The sequence below is a fragment of the Scyliorhinus canicula genome, chromosome 8, assembly GCF_902713615.1.
Source record: "Scyliorhinus canicula chromosome 8, sScyCan1.1, whole genome shotgun sequence".
NCBI classification, from domain to species: domain Eukaryota; kingdom Metazoa; phylum Chordata; class Chondrichthyes; order Carcharhiniformes; family Scyliorhinidae; genus Scyliorhinus; species Scyliorhinus canicula.
In genome coordinates, this window is record NC_052153.1 from 123528708 (window position 1) to 123556247 (window position 27540).

The 27540-nt window shown below is 48.5% G+C and overlaps 1 protein-coding gene across 1 annotated transcript in view; it reads left to right on the top strand.

Moving 5' to 3' along the window:
* The window catches only part of LOC119970486 (solute carrier organic anion transporter family member 3A1-like), a 427206-nt gene that overhangs the window by 341816 nt on the left and 57850 nt on the right, over positions 1 to 27540 (top strand). The window contains exons 4-5 of the mRNA XM_038805186.1: positions 2796 to 3065; positions 18532 to 18696. Coding sequence (XP_038661114.1) covers positions 2796 to 3065; positions 18532 to 18696 — 435 coding nt within the window. The remainder of the gene's footprint in view (positions 1 to 2795; positions 3066 to 18531; positions 18697 to 27540) is intronic.

A 27540-nucleotide genomic window follows, 5' to 3' on the forward strand; every position in this document is an offset into this window, starting at 1 on the left:
CCAGACACCCCCACCCCACCCGCCCCAGAAAAGAGACCTCTGTCTGGAAGCTAGAGAGCAGTCCAGTCAGGGGCTGTGGGAAGCATTATAGCTGTAATACCTACCCTGCAGCTCCACGTGTCCATTCCTCGAACATGAGCAGCTGTGTTGAGTCTGGTTCTCACAGATTCACATTCTGCAATCCATTCACGGCTTTCGAGTTGTGGTTTGTGATTGACAGCTCGTAAAAACCATCTGCCCCTTTGATACATTCATAACTCTTCACATCTCAGTGGCCTAAATGGTGAATCCTGCACTTTACAGGTCTTTGTGAGGTGGTCTGTGTGCGTGGGGGGGTCTGTGGAATGGTTCCTTTGGCATGGGGTCACTGTGGGGGTCCCCTATTACACAGGTCCCTGTGGGGAATCCTCCTATTACAATGATCCCTGGCGGGTCCCAATATTACAGGGGTCCCTGAAGGGGCGGTTTGGGTCACCGACATATTTGGGGTGGGGTGTGCCGAGACAATCCAGGGGCTGGGAGCTGCTGTGCAGTGTGGGGTGGGGGGGGGGGGGGGGGGGGGCAGAGATGGCCTTCGATTGTCTCTACTATCATGACCCTGGAGTGGTGGAGCTCGCAGTGAGCCAAGGGGGAAATGGCTGCCCCCTTGGCCCACCACTAGGTCCACCACGTTACGGTCATGATAGCAGAGACCACAAGTGAACCTTGTCTACGTGATTCCCAGCCGCGGGGAGCAGACAATCGGGAGGACGGAGTATAGGTCACCGGGGCCCGCTAAATAAGTGCAAATGGGTCATTACCACCCAATTGCATTTATTTCCATGCTCCCACTGGTATGTGGCATTAACCTCATTTAGACCACCAGCAAGGGGTTGGAGCATGCCTTTTGGGTCAGTGCCCACGCTTATCCTGATAATGCCCCAATGCCCGATTCTCTGTCCCATCGGGGTACGCGTTCTGGGCATCCCGGGAATGGAGAATCATGCCCCTCATCTTTCAGCAGAATATTCTGAATACATTGTATCCACAAAAATATGGTCCCGGCATAAAAATCACAAGTAATACTCTGTAAATTCCATGACATTTTGTTGATATGATGAGGTGATATATAAATAAAGTCAAATTTTCCTCCCTTCTCTCCTATCTTCCTCCTTAACTTCCTTTCTCCCTCCCTCAATCCCTCTCTCACTTTCTTTCTTTATTCCACACTTTATTTATTTCTTCCTCACTTTCTTTCTAGTGGAGGCCTTGTGGCACAGTGGTAGTGTCCCTATTGCTGGACCAGGAGCTCTGGGTGCAAGTCCAATGCCAAAACGTGTTGTCCGTGGAAGGATTGTTCATACGTGGTTCAACGGATTGATAATCAGCTTGGGAATCCTTCCACCACTTACCTCACTATTGCCCAAAGGACATAAAACAGTGTGGGTGTGAAGATATGCTAAAAAAGATCTTTCTTCCTCACTTTAAACAAGAAGTTATTGTATGGTGGTAGGATGGAATTTCACAATGGTAAGCTCCAACTGTTAGTGGATATGTAAGGAGACAGAACAATCTTTGGCTGTTAAGTCAATCCTTTCTTGTAAACCTCCGAGCAACCAGTTCAAGAGCAGCGTTATTAGGTTCCTGAGAGAAAACCACTGACATGCCTGACAGTGTGTGGGGCATCTCAGGGTCAGGGTGGAATGGTAAAGTAAATAACTTGCATTTATACATCACCCACCACAACGTCAGGATGCGGCTAAGCACTTTACAACCAATTAAGTTTTTATCAAAGTGTTGTCACGATGATAATGTGGGAAATTCAGTCGCCAGTTTGTACTTAACAAGGTCTCACAAAACAGCAAAGTAATAAATAAGCAGATCATCTTCTTTGTTGGTGTTGGCTGAGCGATATCTTCAGCCAGGACATGAGGAGAGAATTGTGTTGTTCTCTTTTGGAAGGCTTTCTTCGATCTTTTACTTCCATCTGAGAGTGAAGACACAATTTCACACCTCATCTGGAAAGCCCCTCAATACTGCACTGGAGTGCCAGTCTTATGTGCTCAATTCTCTGGAACAGGGCTTGACTCCATGACCTTCATGACTTAGAGGTGAAATGGGCTTCCATTGACCCAAGGCTGACACCTACAGAGGAAAAAAAAAAGAAGAAATGGAGATAAATAATAAGTAAGAAAAAAAAGGTGGTATTACAGAACCACATTGTAGATCTGCCAAGTTGACACGTAAATCTTTTTTTTTAACTGTTTATTTAATCTTAAAAAAGATCACTGCACTTTCTGTAGCAACATAAAACCATATTGTGTCAGATCTTATGAATAAATCACCATTGTGTCCATTTAATTCTAAAAATGGCAGAATAACATTTACATACCCCAGTGAGATTTATAACATGGTTTACGGAGTAAATGAAATTTGTTGTGGCAGAGCCAACGTTAATTTTCACCACAATCCCTTGTTAAGCTGCTTCTGCCAAGGATTTAATTGATACATGGTTTAGCAAAATGAAAAGCTGTAAAGTACATCGGCAAGTAATTGTAGTGACCCCGGAACAGTCCTGTGCTGTCACTTGCCTGAATCTGGGCCTTGATAATAATCGCATATCAAGAGTGATTGATGGAATAGTCCTGACCTAGTTGTAGCAGCTGGAGGTTTGATGTTTTTCATCCCTTTTCATTACGGTCCTCAAACGACCTGCTGACTTTATCCATTACCTGTACAACAGCCATGTTTTTGAAATGATGCTAATTGGCAGAAGCAATCTCTTGGTCTTTTGTAATTCTTCCTCTTTCTTTCAGCAAAATTGGACATCACCCCAGACGATCCTCGGTGGATAGGTGCTTGGTGGGCTGGCTTCCTCCTCTGTGCTGGACTTCTGTTCTTCTCGTCTCTGTTTATGTTTGGCTTTCCTCAGGCCATGCCAAAGAAACACCACACATTGAGCAAAAGTTCACAGCAGCCCATGCTCCCGGGTAAAGGCAACAAAGACCAGTCAAAGTTAACTACAGAGGAAAACAAGAAAGAATGTAAACAAACCAGTGAGGCAACATGCACGGAATATTTGAAAGGTGAACATATTTATGAACATATTTCTTCCTGTAACAGAATAGTGCTTTACAGAGGCATGGTAAGAAGCCGAACAGTGGTAACAGGTTAAGATAACTAATGTAAATTTTATACATAATAATACTACAGTTGTCAATTAATCACAGTTAACTTGTGCAAGTGATGTTTTGAATATTTTTGGAGGTTATTTTTTAGCTCACCTTAATTGCAGGAGTTATTTTGGAGGAGGCATGATAATTGGCACCAACCTCACCGATGTTAGCCTGAGGGGCTGGTGGAATGGGCGGAGATAGGCCAAGATTGTGAGGAAAGGGAAATAGGGGTGCATGTTCGTGTCTGTCCACCACAGAGTGAGCAGTGATTGAATGCCACACCGGGAGCAGGATGCTGTTTTTACAGCTGTAGGGGCCCTGTTAGAAAATGTCAATGTCTGCTGTAAATGAGATAGGAGCAGCAGCCCTCTGATCAGAGTGCTTGTGTGCACAGTGGGAGGGGAGGAAGGGTGGGTCTGGGCCTGGGAGAGCAGCAAGGCCGTGAAAGAAACCTCCCACTGATCCCACAACTGTATCCCTGTTAAGTCCCATGAACTTAAAAGCCCCAAACTGTACCCACCTAAGTACATGATCGTCCCTGGTCGCAGATATTTCCTGGATAAATTTCATTTATTATTATGTTGCTGTTTGACATCACCCTAAACCCTCGGGGCAGGGTGCATTTCAATAAGGCGGGAAACAGCTGCACTTACAGGATTTTGAATGTTTTCCTTGCATGACCGCAGGTCACCCCTGTGGACACTTGCCCAGGTGTTGGTAGCAGCTTCTTGCTTTGCCCCATCTGAGGGTTGAAGATTGAAGTCCAAGCGACTGTGCAATTGATTGAATTGTGAATCTGCCTGGATGTGATTCTGCCTTGCATTTAAGGATGTAAGGATTCAAAGGAAATGGGTCCAATGGGTGACATTTGACCATGCATGATAAAATGTAAAGGCAAAGTTCATTGCATGGGGCAGGAATTAAAGCAAATCAAAGTGTCAGGAAATGTTCTGTGAAATACAAACTTTATCCATCAATTTGGAACAAGGCATGGGGAGTAAGCAGACTGACCATAGTTGACCTCTTTTCACCCTGAAAAATCTCTGAATGTGACCTCTCTGTCTCTGGGCGGTGAAAACTGCAATAATACAGTAAACTTTGTGATATCTGGCACTCCAGCACCCTACCAACCGGAATTCTCCACAAACCGGAATCTCCACCAATGTTCCCCGAATATGAATCATCACTGTTCAAACCAGAAGCAATTACAAAGTTATCCGGAACATAAAAACGGAACTATTTTATACTTTATGCTTTCGTATATTGTTGAAGAATAGAAGTGAAAAGAATACTGTTTTTAAAAATTTGTTCTTGTGATGCGGGCATCGCTGGCTGCTCCAGCAGTTATTGTCCACCTGTGGCCAAATAGTGGGTCCGTAAATGGGCCAAATGCTTGCTGGGAGAGGGCGGGTGTCAGGATGGTGGGGTGGGGGTGGGGGGGAGTGGTGGAGGTGACCCTCTCAGGGGCGATTGGGTTTGGTTTGGGGGCTGTAGGTTGGACGTCCAGGTTGGACGTCTTCCCTGGGCCATTAAGTCGTGCCCTCGATGCGATAAAAATGTTTTAGTATAAGTGATTCAGGTCTGGAATGCACTATCCCAGCATTCAATAGGGCATCAGATGATCACCTGAATAGAAACAATGTACAGGGAAAAGACAGAAGAATGGCACTAAGACATGATGCTTGTTTGGAGACCGATGCTGACACAATGGGTCAAATGGCCTCCTTCTGCGCTGTAACAATTCGGTGAAGATGTTTTGACTACCTTACATATTCTGACAGTTCAATGTGGCTCTTGTACCGATCTTCACTTTCTAATTTCATGTGGAAGCTAGCCAGTTAAATTTTAATCCTGCAAGGATATATAAACAGAACGCGCTGTATCAGAGGCCATCTTTGGAATGACTCCAATCAAACACCCATTGTGCAAACAATTCCACACCTGTTTGCAGACATAAATGGGCGGGTTCTTCACCAGGATGGTTGGTAGACGGGAGTTTTATTACCACGAGCTACAAGCTATCTGATGTCTGACAGCTGTAGTCAAAAAACACTGAATGCCAGAAGATTGATCTTTTGAGCATCAGTGATGCGAATCCCTGTCTTCCAGGATCTATCGCAAAAATAATTGAGAACTGAAAGTTTTGCAGGAGGAGAAGGGAAGCAAATACCACATTGACTCCTTTGAAAACCTGTTCAAGCATTGCATTGATAATACTTCCTCAGCTGATGGTTAAAGCTCACTCTGCTCAGTTTACTTCCACAGTCAACAGACAGCTGTAACTGTATGGGGGTTGAAAAGATTAAATTGTGAAGACAGATTACATAAACCTGGGGTGCGATTCAACCAAAACATTTCTCAGTGTCATTTTGGGCAAGTTTGGCATGGTGGTTCCTGCCTTCTTTTTGGGTGAGATCCAGACCTGTATTCACCCACATTTAGTCATTTTTTTGGGGCCTTGGGGAGTTTCTCCCGGTGCAGCCCACACTTAGAAATGTTTTCAGCAGTGGGGAGCTGAACCCATTGGTGAGACTGGCTCCTCAGAGATCAGGGCGTCATTTTGAATGGGTTCCCCGATCTCCTTGAGCGACTCCCATAACCCCACCCATGGGCAATGCCATCCCCCACAGACACGGGCATACCTTCCCCAAGTGAGAACACCCAGCTAAGGCAGCAGAATTTGGCGACTAGGGGCTTTTCACAGTAACTTCATTTGAAGCCTACTTGTGACAATAAGCGATTTTCATTATGGGGTAGCAGAGGACCCCAGCCCAACTTTCAGGAACCCTCATCATCCCCCCCAACCTTTATGAAGCCCATTCATACACCTCTCCTCCCCATTTCATGGGCATGGGCCCCCCTCAGAGCCTGACCCTTGGCAATAGCAACTGAGCACCCTGGACACACTGGCACTGCCAGCCTGGCACCTGGGAAGTGCCCATGGCACCTGGCAGTGCCAATTGGGCACCATGTCCATGCCAAGTTGGCACTGCCAGGGTGCCCAGTTGGTACTGCCACAGTACCCAGGTGCCAGGGGGAGTGCCAGAGTCCTGCCCTGTCCCCGAACACCTTGGGGGTTCAAATGGCCTCCAAGATCCCCGAGTGGCCATCACAACTGGTCTCCGCTGTGGAGACCAATATTAATTGGCCCAGTTGAGGCCCTGTTCGTGTGGCTAATGCCTAATTTAAATATCATAATCTGGATCATGTCCAGTGAGCACGTGATCCAGATTGCGCCAGCTGTCACAAGTCATGTGACTCGCGATTGGCTCGGTGCCTGGCGCAAAGCCCGATTTGGGGTTCTCCCAGGATACCCTGTCGCACTTGGCTCTGTGTCGGGTGCAACGCGGTGCTTGAATCGCGCCCTGGTTGGCAATCCCTTGAGTTTAGATGCTTGAAGGCTTATCTAATTGAGATGTTGAATATGATAAGGGGATTCAATGAGGTAAATACAAAGGAACTATTTTCTCTGATGAGAGAATCCAGAACAAGGGAGCATAATCTAAATTAAGAGCTAAACTATTCAGGAGTGACATCAGGGAGCACAAAGTGTGGTGGAAATCTTTTACTCTCCTGCAAAAAGGCCATGGATGCTTGCTCAATTGAAATTTTCCAGCCTGAGAATCGTCTTAGGAAAGGGCATCAAGGGATTGTGAAGCACACATTATTGAGAGCTGAGGTACAAATATAACTGAATTAGGGGCTGAATGACCTACTGCTGTTCCTGTGAGGCAAATCAATTCAATATTGAAATATCCTTTCAATATAAATGGCCTCCAAGACCCACATAGAACATAGAACAGTACAGCACAGAACAGGCCCTTCGGCCCTCGATGTTGTGCCGAGCCATGATCACCCTACTCAAACCCACGTATCCATCCTATACCCATAACCCAACAACCCCCCCCCCCCCCCCCCCCTTAAACTTACTTTTTTTTAGGACACTACGGGCAATTTAGCATGGCCAATCCACCTAACCCGCACATCTTTGGACTGTGGGAGGAAACCGGAGCACCCGGAGGAAACCCACGCACACACGGGGAGGACGTGCAGACTCCGCACAGACAGTGACCCAGCCGGGAATCGAACCTGGGACCCTGGAGCTGTGAAGCATTTATGCTAACCACCATGCTACCGTGCTGCCCCTAATTCCCGGTGCCCCTAATGCTCACTCACATATTGAGTGAAAGCCAAGAATAGGCTAGTTAACCTCCAGCCCCTTAGAAATGGATCATGTCCTGCTTCCATGTTTCAAGCAAAATAAGAAATATATTGCCATTAAAGCTAAATATGAGTGGTAAGCAATCCAGAGATGGATTCTTGACCTTTTAAGTGCATACTGCTTCAGCTAGCAAACCACTTCAAGAATGCTGGGCTACGCATGAAACCTTCCTGGAACTCCAACGCTGAAACATTCAGCGTGTGTCCGCCTTCCAACTAAATCAGCATATTGTGACGTTTCACTTTCCAATAACAACATTGATGAGTAACTATTGGCTGACATTTTTTGATATGGACCATAACGCAGGGTATGAATCTTATATCTAAATAAATATATTTGTTTAAATATGTGGTATGCATGAAAAGATCTGATAACATTAAGCTTTTTCGTGCGTAAAATATGAGCAAATATGTATTCAATAAATGGAGGATAGGTCCAAACCTGATTGAATTGTTTGGATTTTGCTATGAAGAAAAGCAACTCAATCTGCCCTTTTTAAGTATTGCAAGCATTTTTCATAAATGGAGGATTTACATTGTGACAAAGTCATCATAGCGGGAAATTTCCCTTTTTAGCTCAGAGTAATAGAATGTTCTTTTGCAATGTGTACGTGGGTTTTATTGGTACAATATACTGAGGAAGTCTTCCCTTTAGGGTGTCTTCACGTGAGGATAGTTGAATCGCTTGTGAACAAGTATGGATGTAATGAAACCTGCAAACTCTCCAGATAACTCTGGCAGCTTCAGACCTTGCCCTCAAATCTCTAAAGCTCAAGAATCAGGTTAATATTATCAGATCTTTCCATGTACAATTTTACATGTGCGACTGCTTCCGTGAACCACAGATGTGCAAAATGCCCCCAGGAAAATCAGGGCTCCCACAACATTTTGGCTAAGGCATGGATCCCTTTTGACTCCACAAACATTCAGGCCAATAAACACGAATAAACTCAGATTGTTTTCGTTGGAATGACGGAGGCTGAGGGGAGTCCTGATTGAGGTCTACAAAATTGCGAGAGGTATAGGCAGAATGAATAGCCAGAAGCCCTTTCCCAGGGTGGAAGACTCAATTACAGGGGGACTCAGGTTCAAGGTGAGAGGGGAAAAGTTTAGGGGTAAGTTTTTCACAAAGAGGGTGGTGTGTGCTTGGAACGCTTGCCAATGGAGGTGGTGGAGGCAGGCACGATAGCAGGGTCGGGGAATCGCCCAGGGCTGGCTTAAATCCCGCCCCCGCCGTGGCCGGAATTCTCCACCACCTGGGAATCGGTGGGGGTGGGAATCATGCCCCGCCGGTCGGCGGGCCCCCCGCGCCAATAGGCGGGCCCCCGCAGCGATTCTCCGGCCCGTGATGGGCTGCAGACCCGCCGCTGTCAGGCCTCTCCCGACGGCGTGGTTTAAACCACCTCTGTGCCGGCGGGAGCAGGCGGCGCGAGCGGGCCCCGGGGTCCTGGGGTGGGCGCGGGGAGATCGGACCCCGGGAGGTGCCCCCACGGTGGCCTGGCCCGCGACCGGGGCCCACCAATCGGCGGGCGGGCCTGTGCCGTGGGGGCACTCTTTTTCTTCCGCCGCCACCACGGCTTCCACCATGGCGGAGGCGGAAGAAGCCGGTGGTGACGTCAGCGGCTGCTGACGCTCTGGTGCATGCACGGACTCATGCCGACCGGCGAAGGCCTTTCGGCCAGCCCCGACGCCGACTGGCGTGGCGCCAAAGGCCGTTCGCGCCGGCCGGCGGAGCGATAGCCACTCCGGTACGCCGGGACCCCCCACCCCGCCGGGTAGGGGAGAATTTCGCCCCTTGTTCTTGCGCAGGCATGGTGGGTCGAAGAGCCTGTTCCTGTGCTGTAATGTTCTTTGTTCATCGTTTGATGTTTCTGGTCAAGGACCTGGCTTCAGAATAGTGTTTCTCTCTCCATAGACACTGCCAGACCTGCTGAGAATTTCCAGTTTTTTCTGTTTTAATTCAGTAAATGATATTCTTATCATGGGCTGCAGTTATGAAATATACTGATTAGCGTGACAATAAAAAATATCTGCGTTGCTTAGATTTAAATTAGCATGATTAGAAATCTTCTGAACTATTTAGCAGAGTTGAAATAATGCCTGTCAGCTTTTAATAAAAAATGTCTAATGGAGAGTAGTTTCATTCTTTTCATGTTGAATAACGAACAAACATTTTTTTTACTACCACAGAGCCTGACAAGTCAAAACGTAAACCAGCAGAGCTCCTACCGACAGGAGAACTGACTTTGATCGTAGGGTTGCTATTCCGTGAGATGCATAGACTTTGGAGAGTTTACACAGCTGGCTCTGATGGCAACACAAATGTTGCTGTCAACAACAGAGGCTACTATCTTTTGTGGCCACGAGTATACTGACTCCCTTAGCCCACTGCACATGCCACAAGCTTAACAGAAGCATTATAAAAGAAAATCTAACACCAAACTACATTAGGAAATATTAGGGTCAGATGAACGAAAGCTTGGTCAAAGAGGTGGATTCAAAGAAGTGCCTCAAAAGAGAAAAGTGAGATGCAAAGAGGCATATGGCGAGAATTCCAAAGCCTGGGGCCTAGGGAACTGAAGACACGATTACCAATGATGAAGCAATTATGATTGTGAGTGTACAAGAGGACAGAATTAGAGGAGTGCAGATACCTCAGAGGGTTGTGGGGTTGGAGGAAATTGCAATGACAGGGAGGGGAAAGGCCATGTAGGGAATTGAAAACAAGGATGTGTGGTGAGCCATGTATGGCTGTTGTATATATTATTGTATTTACTCACTGTTACTGCTGTTGTGTTGATGTTGCTGTTGGCTCCGCCTCTGGCTCCGCCCCTCTGGGAAGGTATATAACCCATCGATCCGGGACAGCCTCTCAATGCGGGAGGAGCTACTGATGAGCACAGTCTAGCTGACTTAAACCACAGTTCTTGTTAACTACCGTTTCGACTGGATTGATTGGTATCAATTTAATCAGCTAGATTTATTTTTACGATGGAAGCCGTCTTAAAACCAGAACGTCGGAGGCTATGGCAATATTTGAGCATTGGCTCAGTTGCTTTGAGTCCTACCTCAGCTCCTTCGTCGCCAACGTCTCCCTGGAAATTAAACAACGTATCCTCAACGCCCAGGTGAGCCACAGGATTTTCCAGCTCATCAGAGACGCGGCCTCATACACAGAGTCAGTGGAGCTGCTCAAACTACAGTTAGTGAGGCCAGTGAACGAGGTACTCGTTAGACACCTCCTGACCAAGCGGCGTCAGCACCAGGATGAGTCACTGGCTGAATATCTGCGTGAGCTGAGAGTACTCGTCCGCAGTTGTAACTACAGGGCTGTCACAGCGGTCAAGCACGCGGAGCTGATGGTCCGGACACCAATGTGGCAGGTGCCGGTCCAGCTACATCCGGCTGCGGCTTCCAGAAAAGGGGGCCCTCGACCTCGAGGAGACTGTGAAGCTGGCTACCTCGCTGGAAATGGCCTTCCAGAGCCTGGATGCCTTCCCATCCGACCACGCGGCATCCTTGGGGACGTCGGAGGTGCAGCCATCACCTGACCCAGGCGTGCCTCATTCCTGCGCCACGCGGCAGCCGTCCAGCTCCGGAGGATCATGCTGTTACTTCTGCGGTCAGGGCCAGCACCCCAGGCAGCATTAACCAGCTCGCAACTCCACGTGTAATGAGTGTGGCAAGAAGGGGCACTATGCTAAGGTATGCCTAGCTAAGCCGAAAAATCAAAATCAAAAACCAAATGCCTGTCAAGCCCAGTCTGAGACTCACAGACCCCGCAGCGTGGCATCGTGCCTGCCCGGAGCGCCCACTGCTGACGCTTCACTCGCCACGTGCGATCCATGGGGGCCGCCATTTTGTCCGACTTCATCGACGTCGCCATTTTACGACCAGCACGACACTCATCGCCATCAACTCAGCTCCATTCAACTTGACCAGTCCCGGCCTGGCCAGCTTCAAAGCTCGATGATGCCATCAGCCTCAACGGGCAGGAGACGTCCTACCTCTTCGACTCTGGGAGCATAGATAGCTTTGTCCACCCGGAGATGGTAAGCGCTGTTCCCTCTGATGCACCATTAATTGGACTCGAGTCGAGAAGTAGTTCCAAACAACAGGCTTTAATACACTAGATGTGTGCCCGGCAGTAGACGTACAGAGAAAGGCCGACTGCTAGCCGGTACGGGTTCTTATACCCTGCCTCGTAGGCGGAGCTACCAACCTCTCACCCAATCGGTGGGTAGTCACATGACTAGCCTCAGCCAATTGGCAGAGTGGCACATGACTTGCCTGGGCCAATGGGCAGCGAGTCTTCTGCACCAATGGCAGCATGGTTCTAAGGTACCGTAATCTCCCTAGTCATACTACCACACCCTCCGAGTCCTCCCTGTCTCACAAGTCATATCCGTAGCTTCCGGATCACACTACGTGCAGACCCAGGGGGTACTGCACCGCCAACCTGGCAATACAGGGCATCGAATACGCCAATTTCAAACTCTACGTCCTCCCCCATCTCTGCGACCCGCTCCTACTGGGTTTAGACTTTCAGTGCAACTTCCGTAGTCTAACCCTGAGGTTCCGGGGACCCCTGCTGCCTCTCACCGTCTGTAGTCTCGCGACCCTGGGAAGCTCAATGAGCCCCCAGATGCCCTGTCCCATGGTACCTGTGGCAACGCGCAGGTAGATCGGTTACGGGCTATCCATAATGACCTCTGTGTCATCCAGGGGTCACCCGGCTTCTCCACTTTGTCAAGGCCCACAGCCTGCCCTACTCCACAGAGGAGGTCAAGGCCATGACCAGGGACTGCCAAGTCTGTGCGAAGTGCAAGCCACACTTCTATCGGCCAGACAAGGCCTCCCGCCCTTTTGAACGCCTCAGTATGGATTTCAAAGGACCACTCCCCTCCACTGATCGTAACATGTACTTTCACAACGTTGTTGATGAGTACTCACGTTTTCCTTTCGCCATCCCATGCTCTGACATGACCTCTGCCACAGTCATCAAGGCCCTGCGCAGCATCTTCATCCTGTTCGGTTTCCCCACTTATGTTCACAGTGATCGGGGATCCTCATTCGTGAGCGATGAGCTGCGTCAGTACCTGCTCAGTAAGGGCATCGCCTCGAGCAGGACTACCAGCTACAACCCCAGGGGAAACGGGCAGGTGGACAGGGAGAATGCTATGGTCTGGAAGGCCGTCCTTCTGGCCCTACGGTCTAGAAGTCTCCTAGTCGCCCGCTGGCAGGAGGTCCTCCCTGACGTGCTCCACTCCATCCGGCCACTATTGTATACTGGCAGTAACGAGACTCCTCACGACCGTCTCTTTGACTTTCCCAGGACGTCGATCTCCGGGGTCTCACTTCCTACCTGGTTCACGACTCCTGGGCCAGTACTCCTCCAGAAGCACGTGAGGAGCCATAAGGCCGACCCCTTGGTCGAGAAGGTTCACCTCCTCCATGTGAACCCTCAGTACGCATACGTGACACACCGTGACGGACGGCAGGACAGTCTCCCTCAAGAACCTGGCCCCCGCAGGTACCCCTGCACCCACCATCACCTCACCGCTTCTTTCTACTTCCCCATCTACCCCATCAACTCATCCGGGGTCCATTAGCACCACCCCTGCGCCGTCACCCTGTCTGGGTCCCTGTTGTGAGGACGACGTGCTCCCGGAGTCGAAGGCCTCGACACCAGCACCTACACTGCGATGTTCACAGCGGACAATATACCCTCCTGTGAGACTGAACCTGTAAGTCCACTTCACCCCCGCCGAACTTTTTTTAAACAGGGAATGAATGTGGTGATCCACGTATGGCTGTTGTATATATTATTGTATTTACTCACTGTTACTGTTGTTGTGTTGATGTTGTTGTTGGCTTCGCCTGTGGCTCCGCCCCTCTGGGACGGCATATAACCCATCGATCATATAACCCATCGATCCGGGACAGCCTCTCAATGCGGGAGGAGCTACTGGTGGGCACTTTCTAGTTGATTAAAACCACAGTATTGGTTAACTACCGTTTCGACTGAATTGATTGGTATCAGGATGAAAATTTTTAAATCAATATGTTGGTTGACCTGGAGCCAATAGAGGTCAGTGAGCACAGGAATAATAGGGGAATGGAACTTGCAAGTTAAGACATGGGCAGCAGAATGTTGGATTACCTCAACTCTACAGAGGGTAGAATGTGGGAGAGCAGTCAGGAGTGCATTATAATATAGTCGAATCTAGAGGCACTGAAGGCATGGATGAGGTTTTCAGCTGCAAATGTTTGAGAAGGGGTGATGTTGAGTGACGTCACAGAGTTGGGAAAAGGCGATCGCAGAGTTGATATGAATATGAAGTCAGGAGTTCAACTCTGGAACATTTGCGTCAGCAAGACTGTAATCAGGCTGGCTTAGTCTCAGACCATTACCAGGGAAAGGGGTGGGGTCGCTCACTAGAGAACAGAGTTTAGAGCAGGGACCAAAAATAATGGCCTGAGTCTTCCCAATATTTAATTGAAGGAAATATATGCTCATTGAGCATTGGATAAGCAGTCTGATTCTAAGTAGCAGGAGTTAAAAGAGATGACGGTTAGAGAGAGCTGGGTATCATCAGTGCACAAGTGTAAACAAATGTCATGTCTTCAGATGGTGTCACCAAGGAACAGCAAGTAGATGTGAAATGGAAGGGGGCCAGGGATAGATCAACAGTGCATACACTGGGACGTTCAAATAAAAGCTTAGTTAGGGTGTTAGGTTTCAAGGAGTGTTTTAAAGAAGGAGAGAGAGTTAGAGAGAAAGAATAGTATTCCAGAGCTTAGGTGGCTGGTGAGTGAGTGAGGCAGCACAAGAAGTCAGAATTAATTGGAGGAATGCAGAGCTTTAGGAGGGATATAGGGGGCAGGATTTTCTGATCCTGAGGCTAAGTGTTGATGCCGTCGGAAACGCCTATAGGGGGCCAGCAGCTGTTGATCCCAGCGTCACATGAGCGCTGCGGGGTAGGTGCATGTGCAGTGGCACCGGCGCCAACGCGGGCATGCACAGTGGCTCCCTTCTCCACCCCGACCCCGATGCAACATGGCGTAGGGCTAAAGGGGCCGGCGTGGAAGAAAGGAGGCCCCCAGCCTGAGAGGCTGGCCTGCCGATTGAAGGGCCCTGATCGTGGGCCAGGCTACAATGGAGGCCCCTCCACCCCTGGGGTCGATCCCCACCATGCCCCCCACAGGCCACCCCCAGAATCTTCCACACCGAGGTCCCACCGGCTGAGAGCAGATTAGAATGGCGCCGACGGGACTCGGGCTTTTTGTAATGGCCGCTCGGCCCATCTCGGGCCGAGAATCAGCGGGGGAGTCACGTAGAGCGGCCCCGAACCGGCGCCGTGCCAACCACGATTGCCGCCGATTCTCCGCAGTGTCCTGGCGTCGGGGCGGCGCGGCCCGATTCGTGCCGGTCACAGGGATTTTCCAGCCCGGCCCCGGGCTGAGAGAATGCCGCCCAGGACGGAGGTTGAAGAGTTGGTGAGCTGTGAGGCCATGGAGGGATCTGAACATGAGATTGAGAATTTTAAAATTGATACCTTGGTGGATCGGAAGCCAGCGTTGGTCAGCGAGTACACTGGTGATGGCTGAACAAACTTGATGCAAGTTAGGATGTGGTCAGTAGAGTTTGGAAGATCTGAAATGTATAACAAAACAGATGATTTCAAGTGATTTTGATGTTGTGAAATCGGTGATGTATATTCAACACTACTCGGAATTGTGGTATCAGAAATCTGGGCCGGGATTCTCCCCTGCCAGGCGGGGCAGGGGGTTCCGGCGGGATGGAGAGGCGTGAACCACTCCGGTGAAGGGCCGCCCCAAAGGTGCGGATTTCTCCACATCTTTAGGGGCCAAGACCTAACCTTGAGGGGCTAGGCCCGTGCCGGAGTGGTTGGCGCCCCGCCGGCCGGCGGGAAAGGCCTTTGGCACCACGCCAGCCGGGGCCGAAGGGACTTCGCCGGCCAGCGGATGTCCGCGCATGCGCTGGAGCGTCAGTGGCTGCTGACGTCAACCCCACGCATACGCAGTGGAGGGGGGTCACTTCCGCATCTGCCATCGTGAAGGCTATGGCGAACATGGAAGGAAAAGAGTGCCCCCACGACACAGGCCTGCCCGCCAATCGGTGGGCCCTGATTGCAGGCCAGGCCACCATGGGGGCACCACCCGGGGCCAGATCGCCCCGTGCCCCCCCCAGGACCCCGGGGCCCGCCCGCGCCACCTGGTCCCGCCGGTAAGGTATGTGGTTTGATTCACGCCAGCGGGACCGGCATGACAGCAGCGGGACTTTGGCCCATTGCGGGCCGGAGAATCACCGGGGGGGGGGGGGGGGGGGGGCGCTGACAGGCGCGGCGCGATTCCCACCCCTGCCGAATCTCTGGTGCCGGAGACTTCGGGAGACGCCGGGGGCGGGATTCACGCCGGACCCCGGCGATTCTCCGACCCGGCGGGGGGGTCAGAGAATCCCGCCCTAGGTTCTAATTACATATGGCTAGTAATAATTGAAGAATTAACAAAATTCTCTTTATCTCTCACATTGATTACTTTCCCACACTCTGACAAAGCTCTCTATGAATCATAACTGAGGTTAATGAATGCAAGAACAGCCAAGGAAAAGAAAAAGGCATTTATGCATCTCAACTTCTCTCTCCCTCAACCCTCGAGGGAGGTATTTTATGTCTAAATTTGTGTCTTCACAGTCTCTCAGCTGTGCTATTTGCATAAGACAATGGACTCAGGGCAGGAAATAATTAAAGTGTATTATTGCTTGACCGGTGGAGTCTTTGGACAGGGTCATCTCCTGGCAACAGCCTCTACCTAAACAAGGCAGCAGCTGTGCCACCATGTCAGTCATGGTGGAATATTAACATGGCAGCTGGTGCTGTACCTGCTTAAGATTAAAGCGTTTCAAATCGTTTTACTTTCATTGTTAAAGCAACAACCATTAAATGAGCACCAGTCACAATAAGCACTGCACTGATACCAACATCTCACTCATTTTACTTTGTGAATGAAGTAAATATTCTTGCCCTTAATTGCCGATTATTTTACTTTGGCGAGCTGTCTCTTTATACTTACCACAAATACACCTGTTTCTTTGGACTTTACTGTTCTGAATTTGGATATTAACCAGAAGATAAAAGATGTATTTTTACTGAAAAAAAATTGAGTGTTGAGCAAAATCAGGATGGGGCACCAACTGTCACACAAAGCAAAAAAGCAGAGTAAAATAGAATAAGGCAGTGATCGACACTGATGATGCCTGAGGACTACTGGGTGTTGTTTATTCTGCCTTTGATGGCAGTTATGTTGTTGAAGTGACCCTGTAGTAGCATTGACTGCTTTTGGCAGCAATACCATAAGGTAATTGAGGGGACTGTGGTGCATCCAAACCCACAAGAATAGACTGACTCCCCCAAGCCTCTCTGGACGTGCGTAGCACATGAGTACCAGTGTAAATGGCTGGGTCACTCTGATAGTGTTGGTCATCAGTATTTTTAGGCTGGGGGGAGGCTCAGTAATGCATTCTACCCAAAACAAGCCAGCATCGTTCTTCCAGAGCATCAGCAGTGCCACAAATTGGACATGCTGATTCTCTGCACCTGAACCTCTGACCTTCAGTCCATCCAATGAGACTATTAACTAGAGTTGAAATGTATGAGATGAGATCTGATTGAAATGTAAGTTGCAACAGGTCTGGACCGTCGAGCTGCAGGGAGGATGTTTTCCCTGGCTGGGGAATCTATAATGAGGGGACACAGTCTCAGGGCATGGGGCAAACCATTTAGCAATCAGATGAGGATGGTGAACCTGGGAAATTCTCTACCACAGATGGCTGCGGAAGGCCAAGTCACTGAATGTATTCGCGAAGGAGATAGAGGGCGGGATTCTCCGGCCTCGCATGCCCGCCGACCAGAAATTCCCATTTCAGGTCAGTGGGCCTTTACATGGTCCGCTTTCCACCCCTTGCGTCGGGTGCAGCCGAAGAATCCAGCCCTGATATTTTACAGAGTTGAATGGCATCAAGGGGTATGGGGAGAAAGCGAGAATATGGCATTGAGATTGGGGATCAATGTTGGGAAGCATATTTCCCGGGGTGTTTGTCGGCTGTAACCTGTTTTGATACATGTTAGTTATAAAATACATTGGAAAATAAAAGAGATGGGGGATCAGCCTTGATCATATTGAATGGCAGAGTTGGCTCGAAGGGCTGAATGGCCTAATCCTGCTCCTTGTTTCTATGTTTCGACGTTCAACGTATTTAGCATGGATGTATTCTCTGAAAACAAACTCCACAGTCTGGAGTGAGGTTTCAATTGCAGGCAGTAAGTATTAATTTACAAGTAGCATTCTGGAGTAGGTTTCTAGATTACACCTGCCATTAATTTTTTGGTTGTAGATAATTGGGGTGGAAGATTCAACAGCATGCGGTCAGGGTGAAGCATTAATGTTTGTATAACATGCTTACTGTGTGACTCCATTTCCTTGGCTTTTCCTTATAGCAGGCTGGTAGTGTGGTTTCCAACTGCAAGTTTTAAATTCAATAATTTAGCCCGAAGCAAACTTTAATGACAATACCCAGTATAACCATAGCCTGTCCATAACAAAGCTTATAAAATAATTTCTAAACTGCAGAGAGGAATTGTAACCACAGGGAGCCAGGACTTACCAGACTTGTTATCATTACCGGTAAGTCTAGATTTTGAAACTTCAAGAATGCTACTCTCCCACAGGGATCAATCAAATTAAAGGCATATTTGACTTTAAATAGTGAATGAGTAATGCGCCAGGAATGTTTCTGAAAATTTGATGGGCTGTCATTGAAGTTATAATACAGTTTTTGCTTTATTTCCAAGGCAGTGATGTGAGCACTTTGAGGTTGCAGTGTGTTCCCTAAAGTCACCGCTTATAGAATTAAATGCATTCAATTCCTTTCCATTGTAGTGGAATTTCCTGATCACAGGGGAAATTATTTCTTGGATTGGAGTAAGAAAACCCTCTTGTGACTCTCAGTGGAAATTCTTTGTGTTCTGGCGCCATCTGCTGTTCACAGTTTTACAGTGTAACTTAACTGTGAAACAATATTTTTCTTTTTAAAAAATAAATGTTGCTAACTTTTCTCATGTACCTTTTTCAGCAATCCCACAAGTAACTAAGCAGCTCCTGATGAATCCGGTATTTACCTGCGTCGTGTTGGCGGCCTGCATGGAAGTTGCAGCTATCAGTGGGTTTGCTGCTTTTCTGGGAAAGTATCTGGAAAGCCAGTTTGGTCTCAGTGCTTCGTATGCCAACCAATTCATAGGTAAGATCATTAATGTCATATTTTTAATCTCATTGTCTGCAGGCTACAATTATTTTTGGTATAAAGACAGCAGTGTAGCACATACAGAGATATCTGAAATTGCTTTAGTGAGTACAAGTTTAGCTCAGTTGTCTGGACAGCTGGGGTTTGTGCTGCAGAGTGAGGTCAGCAGCTTGGGTTCAATTCCTGTACCGGCCGAGGTTATTCATGAAGGCCCCGCCTTCTCAATCTTGCCCCTCACCTGCAATGTGGTGACTCTCGCATGAGATGTGGTGATGCTCAGGTTAAATCACCACCAGTCAGCTCTCCTTCTCAAAGGGGAAAACAGCTTATGGTCATCTGGACCGATGGTTATTATAACAATGTTATAATACATTGCACATATACATTGCACATATATCCCCATGCAGCATATTAATACGTCTTGTACAGTGCACTTATAATCAAATGTATTTTATGGCAGGGCGGCATGGAGTGGATGCGCACTCTTCATTACTCATGGAATTCACTTAGGAATGGTCAATTCCTGAGTGAAAGTTCCCCTGACCGAATCCAGCTGGACTTGCAGGCTCTGATCAACTAATAGCTCTCCAATATAGGGCTCCTCCCCTTCTCCACCAAACAAGTCCCGGAGCTTCCCGATGGCCAGTACACCTCATGAGACTATTGTGGCCAGGACAAAGGCTCACACGGCTAAGTGGGTTTGAGAACCCACTTAACCGTGCTGACACCGGATCTAACCGGCTCCTGGTATCTATTGACCTCCTCAGGGAGACACCAACCGGGCACCGATTAATACTGGTCCACAATCAGAATGGCATCTGGGGATCTCCCAGGCCATTGGAGGCTCCTGGATAGTCAGTGGCAGGGCAGGGTGGCACTCTGGCTCTCATCCTGGCATTGCCAAGGCCCCAGGTGGCACTGCCAGGGTGGCCTTGTCAGGGGTCAGGGCCTTAGGGTGTGAAGGGTGCGGGGGAGGGGGGGGTGAAGGGCGCTATGAAGAAGCCTCCAAAAGATTGGGGGGTGAAGGGTGGGGGTCCTGGAAGGAGGGGGTGTCAAAAGAGGTGTGGGAAGGCCAGAAAAGGGAGTGCCCTTAGCGACCCCATAGTGGGATGTCCTCATTTGGGGGAACCATTGTGGGGTAATGCCCATGTGTGTGGAGGTGACATTCCCTGTGGTGGGAAGTGTGGGGAACACTCAAGCTCACTTAGAGATCAGGGCACCCTTTCAAAATGGTGGTCTGATCTAGGAGCCGCTCTGGCAGCAGGTTCAGCTCCACAGGCTCGAATAGTGACTAACTGTCGTTAGATAGCAATGGGGAACACGCTGACACAGCCGGGGAGAAACTCCCAGCCACACCTGCCTGAAATTATACCTCAAAAGTTTTTCATTACATTGCGCTCTAGAAGTCTAATGATGACCATGACACCATTGTCGATTGTTGTAAAACTGACCTGGTTCACTAATGTCCTTTAGGGAATCCTTGCCTTGTCTGGTCTACATGTGGCTCCAGATCAACAACAATGTGGTCGATTCTTAAATGCCCTCTGAAATTAGGGATGGGTAATAAATGCTGGCCCAGCCAATGATGCCACATCCCGTTGGTCTTCTGAACTTCGAGTGAGCTCTGAAATCAAGTAAAATATTCCATGGCTCTGACAAAGCCTCACAGATAATGAGCATGGGTCAAAAAGCTGGGCCCCCAATCTTGAGTTTTATTGAGCCCCGTTTTACCCCATAACCGTGAAGATAGTTTCAGATCACATAAACGCATACTTGCATTTTATGAATGTCCTGAGGGAATAAAAGAATGACTTGGCACCCATAGCTGAGAACACGCATTAGAAATGTCTAGAAAGCTGGACAGCAACAGCACTCTAATACATCCAGGTTCAGGCCACCATTCAGATTTCTTTGGTGTGTTGAGGATGACTGAATACAACCCGAAGGGAGTAAGTATGCAGCAGAGCAAAGACAGATTCAGCACAAAGAGGAGGAGAGTGACAGTGAGTGAGATGATTTACAGGCAGGAAGACTAGATTAACTTGATTAACCTCATGTGGCTGAATAAATTTGTATTTCTAACAAACTCCCACATGGTGTCACTGCAGTAACACACTTCACACGTTGTCCACTCAAGCAGAGCAGAGCTACTGATCAGCTGTTCTGGGGAAATTTGCATACGTGCAGTGCGGTCAGCCTAAGTCGAAGGTGAACCTGCGAAGAAGACCCAAGGAGTTTGAGTAAAGGCAAGCAACCAGCAGAGGGCAGCAGAGCAGAGCTACTGATCAGCTGTTCTGGGGAAATTTGCATACGTGCAGTGCGGTCAGCCTAAGTCGAAGGTGAACCTGCGAAGAAGACCCAAGGAGTTTGAGTAAAGGCAAGCAACCAGCAGAGGGCAGCAGAGCAGAGCTACTGATCAGCTGTTCTGGGGAAATTTGCATACGTGCAGTGCGGTCAGCCTAAGTCGAAGGTGAACCTGCGAAGAAGACCCAAGGAGTTTGAGTAAAGGCAAGCAACCAGCAGAGGGCAGCAGAGCAGAGCTACTGATCAGCTGTTCTGGGGAAATTTGCATACGTGCAGTGCGGTCAGCCTAAGTCGAAGGTGAACCTGCGAAGAAGACCCAAGGAGTTTGAGTAAAGGCAAGCAACCAGCAGAGGGCAGCAGAGCAGAGCTACTGATCAGCTGTTCTGGGGAAATTTGCATACGTGCAGTGCGGTCAGCCTAAGTCGAAGGTGAACCTGCGAAGAAGACCCAAGGAGTTTGAGTAAAGGCAAGCAACCAGCAGAGGGCAGCAGAGCAGAGCTACTGATCAGCTGTTCTGGGGAAATTTGCATACGTGCAGTGCGGTCAGCCTAAGTCGAAGGTGAACCTGCGAAGAAGACCCAAGGAGTTTGAGTAAAGGCAAGCAACCAGCAGAGGGCAGCAGAGCAGAGCTACTGATCAGCTGTTCTGGGGAAATTTGCATACGTGCAGTGCGGTCAGCCTAAGTCGAAGGTGAACCTGCGAAGAAGACCCAAGGAGTTTGAGTAAAGGCAAGCAACCAGCAGAGGGCAGCAGAGCAGAGCTACTGATCAGCTGTTCTGGGGAAATTTGCATACGTGCAGTGCGGTCAGCCTAAGTCGAAGGTGAACCTGCGAAGAAGACCCAAGGAGTTTGAGTAAAGGCAAGCAACCAGCAGAGGGCAGCAGAGCAGAGCTACTGATCAGCTGTTCTGGGGAAATTTGCATACGTGCAGTGCGGTCAGCCTAAGTTGAAGGTGGTTTGTGGAGGGGCTGTTGGCAACTGACAGTTAAACCCGAAACACTTTGTGAGTGTTTCCCACCCTACCTCCTCCTCTAACCAACCCCCCCACCCCACGGTGGTTGGGAAGCGGGAGCAGGGGCCTGTCGTGAAGGTGAGTGAGTGCCTTTAAATTTGCTTACCTTTCAGCGGGATCAGGGTTTGAGGTAATATCAGGTAAGCTCTTCCTTTCTTTTTCTTTTTCTTGTTTTTTTTTTAATCTAGAGGGGATGTCAGGGAAGGCAGTACAATGCTCCTCCTGCAGAATGTTTGAGGTGAGGGACGCCGTCAGTGTCCCTGCTGATTTCATCTGTGGGAAGTGCACCCAACTCCAGCTCCTCAAAAACCGTGTTAGGGACCTGGAGCTTGAGCTGGATGAACTTCGGATCATTCGGGAGGCAGAGGGGGTCATAGATAGGAGCTTCAGGGAAGTAGTTACACCAAAGACTGGAGATAGATGGGTAACTGTAAGAGGGACTGGGAAGAAGCAGTCAGTGCAGGGACCCCCTGCGGTCGTTCCCCTGAGTAACAAGTATACCGTTTTGGATACTTGTGGGGGGGACGACTTACCAGGGGTAAGCCATGGGGTACGGGCCTCTGGCACGGAGTCTGTCCCTGTTGCTCAGAAGGGAAGGGGGGAAAGGAGTAGAACATTAGTAATTGGGGACTCAATAGTCAGGGGCACAGATAGGAGATTTTGTGGGAGCGAGAGAGACTCACGTTTGGTATGTTGCCTCCCAGGTGCAAGGGTACGTGATGTCTCGGATCGTGTTTTCCGGGTCCTTAAGGGGGAGGGGGAGCAGCCCCAAGTCGTAGTCCACATTGGCACTAACGACATAGGTAGGAAAGGGGACAAGGATGTCAGGCAGGCCTTTAGGGAGCTAGGATGGAAGCTCAGAGCGAGAACAAACAGAGTTGTTATCTCTGGGTTGTTGCCCGTGCCACGTGATAGTGAGATGAGGAATAGGGAGAGAGAGCAATTAAACACGTGGCTACAGGGATGGTGCAGGCGGGAGGGATTCAGATTTCTGGATAACTGGGGCTCTTTCTGGGGAAGGTGGGACCTCTATAGACAGGATGGTCTACATCTGAACCTGAGGGGCACCAATATCCTGGGGGGGAGATTTGTTAGTACTCTTTGGGGGGGTTTAAACTAATTCAGCAGGGGCATGGGAACCTGGATTGTAGTTTTGGGGTGCGAGAGATTGAGAGTAGAGAGGTCAGGAGCACAGTTTTGACTTCGCAGGAGGGCGGCAGTGTTCAGGTCTGTGGTTTGAAGTGTGTCTATTTCAATGCCAGGAGTATACGAAATAAGGTAGGGGAACTGGCAGCATGGGTTGGTACCTGGGACTTCGATGTTGTGGCCATTTCAGAGACATGGATAGAGCAGGGACAGGAATGGTTGTTGCAGGTTCCGGGGTTTAGGTGCTTTAGTAAGGTCAGAGAAGGGGGCAAAAGAGGGGGAGGTGTGGCGCTGCTAGTCAAGGACAGTATTACGGTGGTAGAAAGGATGCAAGATGGGGACTCTTCTTCCGAGGTAGTATGGGCTGAGGTTAGAAACAGGAAAGGAGAGGTCACCCTGTTGGGAGTTTTCTATAGGCCACCTAATAGTTCTAGAGATGTAGAGGAAAGGATGGCGAAGATGATTCTGGAAAAGAGCGAAAGTAACAGGGTAGTTGTTATGGGAGACTTTAACTTTCCTAATATTGACTGGAAAAGATATAGTTCGAGTACATTGGATGGGTCGTTCTTTGTACAATGTGTGCAGGAGGGTTTTCTGACACAATATGTTGACAGGCCAACAAGAGGTGAGGCCACTTTGGATTTGGTTTTGGGTAATGAACCAGGCCAGGTGTTAGATCTGGAGGTAGGTGAACACTTTGGAGACAGTGACCACAATTCGGTGACCTTTACGTTAGTGATGGAAAGGGATAAGTATACCCCGCAGAGCAAGAGTTATAGCTGGGGGAAGGGCAATTATGATGCCATTAGACATGACTTAGGATGTGTTGGTTGGAGAAGTAGGCTGCAAGGGTTGGGCACACTGGATATGTGGAGCTTGTTCAAGGAACAGCTATTGCATGTTCTTGATAAGTACGTACCAGTCAGGCAGGGAGGAAGGGGTCGAGCGAGGGAACCGTGGTTTACCAAAGAAGTGGAATCTCTTGTTAAGAGGAAGAAGGAGGCCTATGTGAAGATGAGGCGTGAAGTTTCAGTTGGGGCGCTTGATAGTTACAAGGAAGCGAGGAAGGATCTAAAGAGAGAGCTGAGACGAGCAAGGAGGGGACATGAGAAGTCTTTGGCAGGTAGGATCAAGGAAAACCCAAAAGCTTTCTATAGGTATGTCAGGAATAAAAGAATGACTAGGGTAAGAGTAGGGCCAGTCAAGGACAGTGGTGGGAAGTTGTGTGTGGAGGCTGAGGAGATAAGCGAGATACTAAATGAATACTTTTCATCAGTATTCACTCAAGAAAAAGATAATATTGTGGAGGAGAATGCTGAGACCCAGGCTATTAGAATAGATGGCATTGAGGTGCGTAGGGAAGAAGTGTTGGCAATTCTGGACAAGGTGAAAATAGATAAGTCCCCGGGGCCAGATGGGATTTATCCTAGGATTCTCTGGGAAGCCAGGGAAGAGATTGCTGAGCCTTTGGCTTTGATTTTTAGGTCATCATTGGCTACAGGAATAGTGCCAGAGGACTGGAGGATAGCAAATGTGGTCCCTTTGTTCAAGAAGGGGAGTAGAGATAACCCCGGTAACTATAGGCCGGTGAGCCTAACGTCTGTGGTGGGTAAAGTCTTGGAGAGGATTATAAAAGATACGATTTATAATCATCTAGATAGGAATAATATGATTAGGGATAGTCAGCATGGTTTTGTGAAGGGTAGGTCATGCCTCACAAACCTTATCGAGTTCTTTGAGAAGGTGACTGAACAGGTAGACGAGGGTAGAGCAGTTGATGTGGTGTATATGGATTTCAGTAAAGCGTTTGATAAGGTTCCCCACGGTCGGCTATTGCAGAAAATACGGAGGCTGGGGATTGAGGGTGATTTAGAGATGTGGATCAGAAATTGGCTAGTTGAAAGAAGACAGAGAGTGGTAGTTGATGGGAAATGTTCAGAATGGAGTTCAGTTACGAGTGGCGTACCACAAGGATCTGTTCTGGGGCCGTTGCTGTTTGTCATTTTTATAAATGACCTAGAGGAGGGCGCAGAAGGATGGGTGAGTAAATTTGCAGACGACACTAAAGTTGGTGGAGTTGTAGACAGTGCGGAAGGATGTTGCAGGTTACAGAGGGACATAGATAAGCTGCAGAGCTGGGCTGAGAGGTGGCAAATGGAGTTTAATGTGGAGAAGTGTGAGGTGATTCACTTTGGAAAGAATAACAGGAATGCGGAATATTTGGCTAATGGTAAAATTCTTGGTAGTGTGGATGAGCAGAGGGATCTCGGTGTCCATGTACATAGATCCCTGAAAGTTGCCACCCAGGTTGATAGGGTTGTGAAGAAGGCCTATGGTGTGTTGGCCTTTATTGGTAGAGGGATTGAGTTCCGGAGCCATGAGGTCATGATGCAGCTGTACCAAACTCTGGTACGGCCGCATTTGGAGTATTGCGTACAGTTCTGGTCGCCTCATTATAGGAAGGACGTGGAAGCTTTGGAACGGGTGCAGAGGAGATTTACCAGGATGTTGCCTGGTATGGAGGGAAAATCTTATGAGGAAAGGCTTATGGACTTGAGGTTGTTTTCGTTAGAGAGAAGAAGGTTAAGAGGTGACTTAATAGAGGCATACAAAATGATCAGAGGGTTAGATAGGGTGGACAGCGAGAGCCTTCTCCCGCGGATGGAGGTGGTTAGCACGAGGGGACATAGCCTTAAATTGAGGGGTAATAGATATAGGACAGAGGTCAGAGGTGGGTTTTTTACGCAAAGAGTGGTGAGGCCGTGGAATGCCCTACCTGCAACAGTAGTGAACTCGCCAACATTGAGGGCATTTAAAAATTTATTGGATAAGCATATGGATGATAAGGGCATAGTGTAGGTTAGATGGCCTTTAGTTTTTTTTTTCCATGTCGGTGCAACATCGAGGGCCGAAGGGCCTGTACTGCGCTGTATCGTTCTATGTTCTAAGTTGAACTGCTGCGTTTCAGCCTCTGTTTGCATATTTAATGTTTCCTGTGTCAGTACTCTTATCATATCTTGTGTTTGCAAAGTTCTAGCTCCCTGTGTTATTAGAATTGTATGTATTCTTTCTGCTGTATCTCATTCTCACTTGAAGTGGGTAATTCTTGCGAGATAACAATTCCACAGGCCTTATGACCTCAGCTAAGTGGCTATAAGTGTGAGTCGAGCTAATTGATTATGTACTAATTGAGCATGGAGACATCAGAACAAAATCTGATCCTAGGGCGGCATGGTAACGCAGTGGTTAGCACTGCTGCATCACGGCGCCGAGGACCTGGGTTTGATCACGGCTTCGGGTCATCGTCTGTGTGGGGTTTGCACGTCCTCCCCATGTCTGTGTGGATCTCACCCCCTCGACCCAAAGATTTGCAGGTAGGTGGATTGACCATTCTAAATTTCCCCTTAATTGGAAAAAAATAATTGGGTACTCTAAATTTAAAAAAAACAGTGAAAAAGAACAGAATCAGATTGTGTCATCACCTTATGTCCAATCTCTAGAGACGTTCTGCCATTGAGTCGATTCTGCTGGAGATTACACTATTGACTCTGACATAATTGTGTGCTCTCTCTGGAAATTTGATCAGCATCGAATCAGCTCAAGGGATGTTGAGAGACAGTCCATTGTATAAAACTTGTCAACCATCTTTTCCATTATCTAGAAACATCGCAGCTGTGCAGTTTTCCTTGTTAAAGATCAGAGCATGTCTCTAATGGTCATAGCAAAATGACACTGGCACCTCGTGTGCTATTGAACGCTGCTTGGCTTGAGTTGAAGAAGTCAGTATCCTCAAGGCGAATTTGGATTTGCTTTGCCGTGACCCTTCCCAGTGGCTTTCTTTGGTAAATCAGTCGGAGATTTGGTTGGTCATTATTTGTGGCAGACTGGACTCTAGGCCCGGTTAGTGGACCATGATTTCCACCATGGACCCTTTCAAAGCTAGGCCACTGTGGCTGACTGATTCCCCCCATCACCTTCCTTGCCTCGGGATGTTGTCCCCAAAAGCGTGCTTGTTAGGTAAATTGGACATTCTAAATTCTCCCTCAGTGTACCCGAACAGGCGCCAGAATGTGGTGACAAGGGGATTTTCATAGTAACTTCATTGCAGTGTTAATGTGAGCCTACTTGTGACACTAATGAAGATTATTATTAGCAGCCAGTTTATACATATAATAATATCCCACAAACATCAGTGTGATAACTACCAGATAACCAGGTTTATAATGCTGATTGAGGCGTAAATCTTAGCCAAGATATCAGGGATGATACCCTGCTTTTCTTCCACATCCACCTGAGTACGGGACCTGTTTAATATTTCACCTGAAAGTCAGTACCTCCAACAGTAAAGCATAACTTCAGTACTGCACTGAAGTGTCAGT